This window comes from Hemiscyllium ocellatum, chromosome 29 (assembly GCF_020745735.1).
Source record: "Hemiscyllium ocellatum isolate sHemOce1 chromosome 29, sHemOce1.pat.X.cur, whole genome shotgun sequence".
Classification (NCBI taxonomy): domain Eukaryota; kingdom Metazoa; phylum Chordata; class Chondrichthyes; order Orectolobiformes; family Hemiscylliidae; genus Hemiscyllium; species Hemiscyllium ocellatum.
The window spans coordinates 50,243,439-50,255,626 of NC_083429.1; the positions used below are offsets into that span (position 1 = coordinate 50,243,439).

Consider the following 12,188-nt stretch of genomic DNA (forward strand, 5'->3'; position numbering starts at 1 on the left):
ATGTGCCTCTCTAAAAGAGAACGTCTGATGGTTCTATTAGTGACGTTACCATCAGGCCACCCAACAGCCAATGGGAGCCAAGGAGGTGTTCAGTCGGGCGAGCCATAAGCCCCGCCCATCCCCACATGAATGGTCAGAACGTAAGTACCGCCCTTTCTATGTCTTCACTTCATTGGCCTAGCCTGTGACATCAGGCGTCACAGACAGGCAGATGGTCCAATCGATGTGGAGGCTGCGGGCCCTGAATGGCTGAATCCTGCTGTCACTCACATCCTGGGGAGGCGAGGCCTGCGCGTTGCCTTAGCAACCGACCGGCGGAGTGGCCTGAGAGAGCTCGGCGCTTTAACATCCTTGTGCCTCCCTGGAGGATCGGGCAGCAGGTAGGAGCGGGGTAACCGGACCCGGGGAGACCTTAATGATCGGGGGGGGGAGGAATGGGGCAACCGGCTGGGGGTACGGGCATGGGGGGGGGGGTCAGAGAGAGTGGGGTACCAGGGTTAGGGGAGGGTTAACTGACCAAGCCCAGGGATACCTGACAAGGAGGCATCTCCTCCCCACTCCATCCCTCCAGTTTCCTGCTGAAGGTTGCACAGTCAGATTGGATTCTGGATTAACAAAAACCTTTGCATTCAAGTGCAAGGGTGTTAATTTCTGAGCCAGGAGTTAGCACCTCTGGCAGTGCTGCACCCCCTCAGTGCTGCAGTGGGTGTAACATCTGACCCTCTGCATGGATGGTTGCTCTGGACCCCCATTCACAAGCAGCTGGCTCCCAGATCATGAGCTAAGCCCCTGGGGAATTAATGTTGCTCCCTGCCACTACCACCACCCAATCCAATCCACCCATTCACTCCTCCTTGCCACCCCCCCCCTTCACTCTGCAAACAAAAACTGAAAGAACTGCAGATGCTGTAATCCTGAGTCAAAAACAGAAATTGCTGGAAGAGCTCAGCAGGTCTGGCAGCATCTGTGGAGAGAAGTCAGAGTTAACGTTTCAGGTTGAGCAAGCCTTCCTCAACTCTGTTCTGAGGAAGAGTCACTCAACCTGAAACATTCATTCTGATTTCTGTCCACATATGCTGCCTGACCTGCTGAGCTTTTCCAGCAATTTCAATGATCCTCCTTCAGAACTGAAGAGTATTAACATAAAGACTGCAACTGTTTTTTTATTTCTGTATTTTTGACTCTGGTCTAAAATGAAAAAGAACTTTTGTTAAACCTAGGAATGTGGAAGGAATAGCTGCATTTTTGAAAACAAGTTATGGAGCTTATGAGTTATGTTTACAGTGTTGCTTTGCAAGCAGTTGGGGAGATGAGATAAGACAGTATCACACCAGGGTATGGACTGAGTGAGATCAGTGAGCAGTTGGGTGTTGATTGGTTGGTGCATTTTTTGAACAGTTGTAAAACCCAAAGGTCATCAGCCTGATAACAACAATCTAATTCGCAGGCAGCTGAGTAGCTTATGTGGGTGAATGGTGCAGCGGTAGTGTCCCTACCTCCAAATGAGGATACCTGGATTCAAGTTTCACCTGTTCTAGAGGTTTGTACTGACATTGAAAGTTGATAAAAAAATTTCTACAGTGGTAAAAGGTCTTATGGAGCTTTGAGAAGATTTGTAGTTCAGGTTGAGTTTCTGGGTGTAGGTTTGATCGCTGAGCTGGAAGATTTATTTCCAGACATTTTATCACTCCACTAGGTAACATCTTCAGTGGGCCTTAGGGCGAAGCACTGCTGATGATGCCTGCTTTCTATATATATGTTTGGGTTTTTTGAGATGGTGATGTCATTTCCTGTTCTTTTTCTCAGGGGGTGGTATATGAGGCCTAATTCGATATTTAATAAGCTGTTGATTTTGACCAGTGACCTATGAAACTGAACAATTGATGAGTAAATTCCCTGTATCTTTGAAAAAGAACTGAGAATCTGGAATGAAGAACTTTGGAGAACCAAAAGTTTTGGGAATTAAAAAAAAAACACCTCCATCTAATGAGGACTGGTGCTAATGAACTGTGTTTCCCCAGCATTGTGTGTGTGTGTGTGTGTGTGTGTGTGTGTGGAGGGTGGGGGAGGGGTTTAAAAGGAGTGTTAGTTTCAGTTGTAGAATTGTATGTTGATGGTCATAACTGTTTACTCATGGTTAGAATTTACTTGTGACAAATTGTTTTATTAAGTACAGGATTCTGGTCAGTTTTCTGATCACCTGATTCCATCAAACTGGTAAACCTGAGGCTTTACATACTCTGGTTATATCATCAGTTTTTGCTATGAATCTGGCAGTAATGGGGTTCAAGAATTGGTGCACTTTTCCAAGTGGATTGTGGCAATAGATTCATTTTAACTTTGGTTCTCTCTCCACGAATGCTGCAAGACCAGTGGTTTTGCCTAAACTGCTTTTATTTGAGTTTTTCAGCAACCATAGTATTTTGCTTTTATTTGATCTCGAACTGAGCAATTTGGTTAGAGTCCAAAATAAAAAAAAATGTCTTGCATTTGTTCAGTCCTACACATGACCCCTGGACAAACTCCAAAATGCTTTACAGACAACAGTACTTTACTGAAGTGGAGTCATTGTTATAATTTTAGGAAGTGTTGAAACCAATGTGTATGTGGTGAGCTCAACAAACAGCAATTGGAAAATGACCAGGTAGGTTTGTTTTATTGTGAGGCTAATTAGGGGATAAATATTGGTTGGGGCACAGGGGAGAGCTATGTCCTGCTCTTCTTTGAAGTAGTGCCATGTGATCTCTTACATCCACAATTGTGGGCAGATGTGAGCCACTGGTTGATGTCCCATCTAATATATACAATAAATGAAACCACTGAAAGAAAGTGGCAGCCTAAAAGTTTACACAGCTGCTTTATCAGTGTTTACTGTTTACGATCTTGATTATAACAGTAAAGAGGTTTATATCTGTGAAATCCAGTGTGCCAGATTAATTGTGGCTTCGCAGTTGTCAGCTTTATAAAAGCTCCCACAAAAATGAAGCATGTTCCAGATTTTCACTTTATTTCAAAATAAAATTAAGATAATTGAGAAATGAAATATTAGGGTTGTTCTAACTTGCGTTTATATTTTTATTTGGATAACCTCAATGTGGCTGTCATCATTCTATATGTTTTAATGCAAAATAATTTTATTTGGAATTCAGCAATTTATCAGGCTGAATCCAGTGTTCTGTTTTAGGGTCATACCTGTTCAGTAACATTACTTTGTAGAATTTAATGGAAGAGTTTAAATATTTTGTGAATGAATATCTTACAGTAATTTCTGAGCATATTTTCTGTACTTAAGAGTTTCTGATATTGTGAATTACCAAACTCTTCTGATTTGAACTCCATCCTGGCTAACTTCCCACACTCCATCCTTCATGAACTTAAGCTTACCCAAAACTCTGCCTGTGTCTGAATTAGGACCTAGTTCCAACCATTTAGATTAGATTAGATTACTTACAGTGTGGAAACAGGCCCTTCGGCCCAACAAGTCCACACCGACCCGCCGAAGCGAAACCCACCCATACCCCTACATTTACCCCTTACCTAACACTACGGACAATTTAGCATCGCCAATTCACCTGACCTGCACATCTTTGGACTGTGGGAGGAAACCGGAGCACCCGGAGGAAACCCACGCAGACACGGGGAGAACGTGCAAACTCCACACAGTCTGTCGTCTGAGTCGGGAAATGAACCCGGGTCTCAGGCGCTGTGAGGCAGCAGTGCTAACCACTGTGCCACCGTGCCGCCCACTAATACCATCCCTAATCCTCACTGATATATGTTCGGTATCAGATTTAGCAAGGCATGTATTTTAAAGTTCTCTTTAGTTTCCAATCCTTGAAGCCTCACCCTCCTTAAAATCTCTATCCCTAAAATCTTCAGATTAATTCTGTTGACATTATTCAGCCATCTTGATTTTAAGATCCCTCGAGTCTTTCCACCTCTTTGTTCTCCTTTTTTAATGAAGTTCTATAAAACTTGAGTTTGTGTTCAGCTTTTGGACACCTCTCTTAATATCTCCTTGTGTTATTTGGTGTCAAACTTTATTTGATAAAGATTGCTGCACAGTGATGTCCCGACATATTTTGTCTGCTTGTTTCTCAGCAACAAACAGAACATTGTTTCAACATCAGAACATTATTTCATTGAGCCAACACACACTGCAGCACAGAGGAACTACACAGAGCAGCGGAAAATCACTTATACTGTGTATTCAAAAAGAATGGGTACTCAATGAACACAGTCCATCGATTTCTCGGCAACAAACCCAAATAAGCAGACAAAACACATTGGGAAACCTTAGCCACCCTCCCCTACAACAAAAACAGCTCGGGAGTGACTGCCAGACTACTCAGACCCCTTGGCATCATGATAGCCCACAAACCCGCCAACACCCTAAAACAGCAGCTAATGAACTTGAAAGACTCTATACAGGCAACGAGCAAAACTAAGGTCATTTACAAAATACCGTGCAAGGACTGTAACAAACACTACATTGGACAAACAGGGAGAAAACGAGCCACCAGGATACAGGAACACCAACTAACCACAAAACAACATGACCCCCTCTCACTAGTATCCTCACATACGGATGAGGAAGGACACCTCTTCGACTGGGAAAACACACCCATCCTAGGACAACCAAACAAAGACACGCACAAGAATTCCTAGAGGCACGGCATTCCAACCGGAACTCCATCAACAAACACATCGGATTAGATACCATCTACCACCACCTGAGAAAAAGAACAGGAAGTGACATCACCACAGGAAATGACATCACCAACCCAAAGAAACCCAAACATATGAATAGAAAGCAGGAATCATCAGCATTGCTTCACCTGAGGCCCACTGAAGATGTTCGAGGAGAAAGTGAGGTCTGCAGATGCTGGAGATCAGAGCTGAAAATGTGTTGCTGGAAAAACTTATGCCCGAAACATCGAATTTCCTGTTCCTTGGATGCTGCCTGACCTGTTGCGCTTTTCCAGCAACACATTTTCAGCTCTGGATTCCTGAAGAAGGGCTTATGCCCAAAACGTCGAATTTCCTGTTCCTTGGATGCTGCCTGACCTGTTGCGCTTTTCCAGCAACACATTTTCACCACTGAAGATGTTACCTAGTAGGGTGACGAAACATTTGGAAATGAACTTTCGAACTCCGTGAGCAAACCTACATCCAGCACTTTATTAGTCATAACTGTTTATGTAGCACCTCTCACCTCGAAATGACTGAGCACAAGAATTTAGACTATCACTAAACAGACTGATTTGAAATTCTCTTTTGCTTATTTAATGTTTTTGTATAAGTGAATGACGTAAGCATTATTGTTGAGCAATACCAGAATCTCTTTGAACACAGAACATTACAGCGCAGTACAGGCTCTTCGGCCCTTGATGTTGTGCCAACCTGTGAAACCAATCTGAAGCCCATCTAATCTACAATATTCCATTCTCATCCATATGCCTATCCAGTGACCATTTAAATGCCCTTAAAGTTGGTGAGTCTACTACTGTTGCAGGCAGTGTGTTTCATGCCCCTGCTAGTCTCTGAGGAAATCTGTCTTATACCCATCATCCCTCAATTTAAAGGTATGTCCCTTCATGCTAGTTACCGCCGTCCAAGGAAAAAGGCTCTCGCTGTTCAGCCTATCTAACCTCCATGATTATCTTATATGTCTCAATTATGATTTGGAGGTGCTGGTGTTGGAATGGGGTGTACAATGTTAAAAATCACACAACACTGGGTTATGGTAGAACAGGTTTATTTGAAAGCACCAGCTTTTGTAGTGCTGCTTTTTCATGAGGTGGTTGTGAAGGTGCAGCGCTCCGAAAGCTAGTGCTTCCAAATAAACCTGTTGGACAATAACCTGGTGTTGTGTGATTTTTTTTTAACTTGCATCTCAATTAAGGCACCTCTCCACCTTCCTGTCAGAGTCAGTGCAAATGAAGATTTGGGAAGAATGCTGTGTTCACAGGGAATTAATTTTCATACATGAATCACTAAGACCTCTTCTTTTGGTTTCCAGGTTATGCCATGGATATTATATTACATTATACAGACTACTACTTCTTCACACCGTATGTGTACCCCAGTTCCTGGCCAGAGGATGCTGCTGTTCGCCAGATAATCAGCCTCCTGGTTGTAACAAATCTGGGAGCTGCTGCTATCTACCTCCTCTTTGGAATGTTTAGCTATTATTTTATTTTTGATCACATGCTGAAAAAACATCCGCAGTATTTACCGGTATGTACTATATCCCTGATGTCTGTATTTGTGTTAGTTCATCTGATTTTTACATGGATTTTAAAGGAGCTGGCCAATTAGTCTCAGAAACCCTGACCCCCCCACTCTTTGTTGACAATCCTGAACATCTTTCCTGTTTTAGTACATATTCTGATCATAGTTTTTATAAACAGTGGAATTAAAGGCTTCATGACAGCTTGTGAGATGACCTACTGCATTGGCTCATCTGCAGGTAGAATATCTGTTATGTTGCATATAAAACCCTCTGCACCACGAGTTTCCATCATCCATTTGGAGGAAATGGTGTGAGAGTTCCTGAGACAGTACTTGATAGAAAAATAGAATCCTTATGTGATTTTAAAATTATTTTTTTCAACACTTGTTCAGACTAGCAAATGGGATTTATTTTAATTTGGAGTGCCTAATATTTTCTTGCTTATAAGTTACTATTTTGCCGCCACGTTTCACTAATTTCTTTTTATTTTACTTCCTATTCTTCTTTTCTCTGCCCAGCCTCTGCAGAGCAACTAGCCTCTAGCTGCCCTCTTAGATGGAGAGGCCGTACTGAATGAGGTGACAGCCCAGCAGCTCTAACCTCTCCTTCTTGCTTGCACTGGGGTTTTAAAATGTGAAACTTTCTAATCATTTTGGAATGCTGGCATCTCAATTTTTGTGTGTTACTTTATTATTTCTTCAAAATGAGATGCATTGTCTATGACTTGTTGTGCATTACTATTAACGAGGTTACAGTAAGGTACTGGAGGAGTCAGGGCTTCGATGTGTGGAACTGAGAAGGTTGAGATGAGTGATCTGATTAAGATCAAAGTAAATCGTTTCCCCTGGTCAATGGGATGTTGTTAAAGGCAGATGTTTAAGGCAGTCCAAACAGCAACTAAACTGGGAGTTAGGAAACATTTCTTCACACAGAATGATTGAAATCACAGAATCCCTACAATGTGGAAGCAGGGAATTCGGCCCATTGAGTCCACATCGAACTTTCGAAGAGCATCCTGTACAGTCACCTGAGGCTGGAATCTAACCTGGGTGCATGTTAAGCAGCAGTGCACACCGCTGAGCTGCTGTGCTGGCCTCAGGAATGTGGAAGCTCCATGCTGCAAAGCATTGTTGGAGCAGAGTTCATTTCATTCTCTCAAAAGGGAATTAAATAGTTTCTTGAGAGGTTATGATGTACAGTTCATGCGAAGTGGGCAGGATTTGTGATATATTTGGCTAACTGATGTGTAGAGAGAAACTGGCTCAGATATACTGGACCAGATTACCTGTTTCTGCCCTGAGACTTCAAAAACAAACACACATTCCATATGTGGTTCTTTGGAAATGTTGGTAATTGAATTTGATTTTCTGGATATTTTTAAAACCAATTTCTTTTTTTTTATCCCCCACCTCTTTTATAGAACCAAGTGCAGCGGGAGATAAAGTATGCTTTGAAGTCAATGCCTTGGATGAGCATTCCAACAGTGGCGTTATTCTTTGCAGAGGTCCGAGGCTACAGCAAATTGTATGACAATATTGAGGATTCCCATTATGGTAAGCGTTTTTAACAAAATAGGAATTCGATGCAGGGAAATGGATTCCAGCCAACATTTTATTTCATTCCCTAACACTGGGCAGCAAGCTGAACTCTGAACTCTGCATTGTTCTTGAACCCTGAGAGCAGGTGACACGGAAGGGCACGAGGAAACCATTTTCACCCTCCAGCCTGCTCTGCCTTTCTAGATCAGGACTGAATCGAAAATCTGATAGACTAGTTGCTTTGGAAATATCACCGTTGTATGAAACAAATTGTAATCTTATTCTCTGTAGCCTGCTATTGATTCCACTATTGTAGGACTTCGAGTTCTATTTTGAATTGGTTGCCTACGCCCCAAGCTGAAGCATTCCCCTTTCCAACATTTTTCATCTTTCATTCTTCCGTTCATTTGTGATTTGATCATTCTTCTGATCTTTTTCTCCCCTTTTTAATAACACTTCTTAAAACCTCCATCTTTTCCAAACCTTTGACCACTTGTCCCTTACCTTTTGAGTGACATGAAATAAAGTTTGTACAACAGCACACATGTGCAGGATCTTGGGATATTTCACTACTTTAAAGGTGCCATTTAAATGTAGCTGCTATTTATGGGCATTCGGTCTGAGTAAAGAGGGCCAAGGAAAGAGCCACTTTTTAAATAGCTGCAGAGCAGGGAAAGAGCAGTCCTTGGATATTAACTCTGGTGGGAGTTCTACCATCTCTCTCACACTCTTTCCCAAAACCCTCAAGCTTATGAACTGTGACTGTGCTCATAGCCACATGTGTATGATGAGCTGGAATAGGTGGGTAACCTGTGATTGTATCCTGAGCAGACTACCACTCTAACATTGGTCTTCCTGTTTAATCAGGTTGGTTTGGAGTAATCTTCAGTATGGCCTCCTTTCTTTTCTTCACGGACATGTGTATCTACTGGATCCACAGGTTTCTTCACCACCGGCTACTCTATAAGGTAAGTGTTAGAGTCACAAGGAAGTACAGTTTTTGTACACAGACAGAGTGACTTGAAAATTAAGTTTAGATTACATTTGTCACGATTAGATACACTTTTCAATGAAAAGGGGTTACTCAGGCATGTTAGCATTGATAACAATATTGATAGACCAGAAGGAGACTATTCGCCCCACTGAGGCAGCTCTCCATTTGACCCACTCCCCAGGTGTTGCCCCATACCCTGTAAATTTCTCCTTGAATACTGTTCAGCTTCCCCCTTTGTAAATTAATATTGATTGTCTGAAGAGAGTGTGTCAAGAATCTACTAATAATCTTATTTCCACTTCATAGGTTTATTTAAAAATGCTGATTTTTCTCGTTATTACATCTAGCCCAAATTTTGGATACTGAGAGGCATTTCAAGGCATGAGAACTGCATCATAATTGAACAGCATCTTGCGTAAATATAGAATTGCATCCCAAAAGAATCTTACGGCACCAACATTAATGTACACGCCTCTGGGCCAAAAGATCCATATTCAAGTCCCGTGATTCTTGGAGTTGTCATAATATGTCGAAACCAATCGAATTGTAAATGTTTGTTTAGCTTTTTAGAACTGCATTTTTTTCCTTTTTAAGCAATCACTAATGTGCTGATTATATATAATTTCTTTCTCTTATTTGCAGCGACTACACAAGCCCCACCATACCTGGAAGATTGCAACCCCATTTGCAAGTCATGCTTTTCATCCTGTAGATGGGTTCCTGCAGAGTATCCCATATCATATCTATCCCTTCCTGTTCCCGCTACACAAGCTGGTCTACCTGGGTCTTTACATCTTTGTCAACATCTGGACAGTGTCCATTCACGATGGGAATTACAGACTGCCTAAAGTCCTCGAGGAGGTCATCAATGGTGCAGCCCATCATACCGACCACCACCTGTACTTTGACTACAATTATGGGCAGTACTTTACACTCTGGGACAGAATCGGAGGCTCCTACAAGTGCCCGTCTGCCTATGAAGGTAAAGGACCCCATGACTATTTGAGGAAGCTGACAGCTGAGGGAAAGCTGTGTAGTTCTTCCTCCAATGGCCAGGCAGCCATCGAAAATGTCAGCAAAGAGGAATGAGCTGCTCCCATTGTCTACTTCCCTTGCTTTGCTCCAGTGAAGCACTATCATCTCTGCCAAGAGCAATACAACGAATAATACATAGTCCAGGCATCGCTCAGTATTTTAATTTGCCCTATCTTATTACTACAAAGTAAAATCTATTGGAAATGGGTAGCAGTAATAGACAGTTTGTTGCCTTGTGAATGAGGGGAATTTGAATTTACTAGCTATTCACAGACTGGAAATACTTTCTTTTATAAATAATTTATAGTACAATAATTGCTTAGGGCATTGACATATTACTGACTTAATAACTTTGTTAATGCTGTGCATGCCATTATCTAGGGTCTGGGTGATTATTGGTTGTCTTCTCATTGTAATTATGTATGATATTACCATAATTCATTTATTCTAATGATTCTGAGGAATTTTGAAACCGTGTGCTGTACAGCCTTTTATAAAGTAAAGAATTGAAGGGCAGAATCAAAGATTCCCATGTACTGGAGATGATACTTCATTTCAGATGCACTATTGTGAACCATTATTGAAGGTTGAGTTCATACCTTAAACAATTCTGTTTAATGTTTACTGCCTACATAATTTTGTGGTATTTCTTGGATTATTCTGTGGAATGTACAGTAAAATTCAATACTGCTTTCATGAGTGGGTTACTTATTTTCATCAAATTTTTATTTTTTATAAATATTTTTATTAAAAACTTCAAATCTTTTACAAAACAACTATATATAGAAATAAAGCAAAATACAAAAAATATAGAGATAGTATAATAGTCATATCACAATACTATTTAATGATAAACTACCTACTATTCTACCAGAACAAACGTATCTACTTAAACAAAACTACAATTAAATTAAGTTGAATTCAAATTAGCTTAAATTATATCATATTACTTTATTCTATTTCACTCACCACATCTCCACTAAAACTCCTACCTCTGGGGGCACAAGTCGTTGTACCTGTATTTCTTTTCACCTAGTTGACCCCTCCCAGGGCCCTACAGGCACCAAACTGATTTCCATGGCTATATCACAGCCCTAATTAATATTGTTGATAAGTCTGCGTCAATATAATTTAGAAAGGGCCGCCGTGTCTTATAAAACTGCTTCGTCCAACTCTATTTTGATTTAATCCCTGCCCTCCCCTTCATTGTTTGATCATACAGCGTTGCCCTCTGAGAAGGGCACTGCTTGTCACTGGCCACCCTGGGGTTTTGTTTTGTGGTGCACCATATTTGTGAGGTAATCTTGGGGGGGATGCTCCATCACCAGCCTACACTGCCCCATAAGACCTGGGGGGTTTTCCAACTTCCAATTCATTAAAATGTCCTCCCTTGCAAAGTGGGTAAGAATGTTACACAGTCTCTTTCCATGCTCCTTCAGACAGGGCAAATTTGGCAACCCCAGAAGAAGAAATACCAGATCCACTTTGAGTTCGATTCCCCGGATTTCCTTCAGCTCCCTTACTATGGCACTACAGAATCTCTGAATCTTTAAACATGACCAATAGCAGTGTATGAGAGTGCCTATGTTAATTTTACATTTGGGAAACCCTGGTGATGCTCCTGTCTTGAACTTAGCTAGCCTCTCTGGCACATATGAGCCCTGTGTAAAATCTTCAATTGCATGGCCTGCGCTTTGTTACATATTGAGATTTTCTTTACATTTTTCCATATATCTTCCAATTTTTCCAATAAAATATCCTCTCCTGGTTCCTGATTCCAAGTCCTACAGAGTCTCTCCACATCTAAGGCACATCCTTTCTGTAAATGATACAAAGTACTAACCGAAAGAGCGCCCGTGCACCGGAGTAGTCTTTTCTCTACGTCTGACTGGTAAGAAGCGTGGTCCTCCTCTGTGTATAATCCCTTATCTGAAAGTACCTGAAAAGGGCCCTATTAAACATTCTATATTTCTGACTTCGTTGGCTAAATGACACCAAGACCTCCCCCTTGAATAAATCTCCCAAACAGGAGATTTGCCTATTCTCCCACAGCTTAAAGCTGGAGTCCATTGCTCCAGGTTTAAATCCTGGGGCTCCCACCAAATGGGTAAATGGCGAGGTCTTAAGCCAATTGCCCTCGTCTTGCCTCATTACCCTCCAAGCTTTTACTGTATTCAAAATGATTGGGCTCTTACACTGTTTGATCACATTTCATCTTATCCATGAATAATAGATTAACTAGGGGACATCTCGATGGCGGGGCTTCAATGTCACGCCAAATTGATTAAGAATCCTCCCTGTACCCAGTTACCCACATATGCTAACAGGGTGCTTATTTGATATCTCTTTAAGTCTGGAAGGGCCACACCACCATCTCTCTCCCCCA

At 41.6% G+C, this 12,188-nt stretch overlaps 1 protein-coding gene across 3 annotated transcripts; it reads left to right on the plus strand.

Moving 5' to 3' along the window:
• The first annotated feature begins 290 nt into the window (after positions 1-290).
• On the plus strand, positions 291-10,460 carry sc5d (sterol-C5-desaturase). Of its 3 annotated transcripts, XM_060846823.1 has the most exons (6): positions 291-380; positions 1,448-1,540; positions 6,023-6,240; positions 7,656-7,788; positions 8,641-8,741; positions 9,410-10,460. In XM_060846823.1, exons 3-6 carry the CDS (start codon positions 6,031-6,033, stop codon positions 9,854-9,856), a joined length of 891 nt encoding a protein of 296 aa, XP_060702806.1. In that variant the 5' UTR covers positions 291-380; positions 1,448-1,540; positions 6,023-6,030; the 3' UTR covers positions 9,857-10,460. The 3 variants fall into 3 exon arrangements, with proteins under 3 accessions (XP_060702806.1, XP_060702808.1, XP_060702809.1); XM_060846825.1 differs by lacking the exon at positions 1,448-1,540 and having other exon boundaries at positions 297-380; XM_060846826.1 differs by lacking the exons at positions 291-380; positions 1,448-1,540 and adding an exon at positions 2,596-2,644.
• Positions 10,461-12,188: the final 1,728 nt, after the last annotated feature.

Bases quoted from the DNA above. Each gene is read 5' to 3' on its own strand.
- sc5d (XM_060846823.1), top strand. From the start codon at position 6,031: ATGGATATTATATTACATTATACAGACTACTACTTCTTCACACCGTAT. The intron at 6,241-7,655 runs GTATGTACTATA...CCTCTTTTATAG, and splicing joins AACATCCGCAGTATTTACCG to AACCAAGTGCAGCGGGAGAT. The intron at 7,789-8,640 runs GTAAGCGTTTTT...CTGTTTAATCAG, and splicing joins TATTGAGGATTCCCATTATG to GTTGGTTTGGAGTAATCTTC.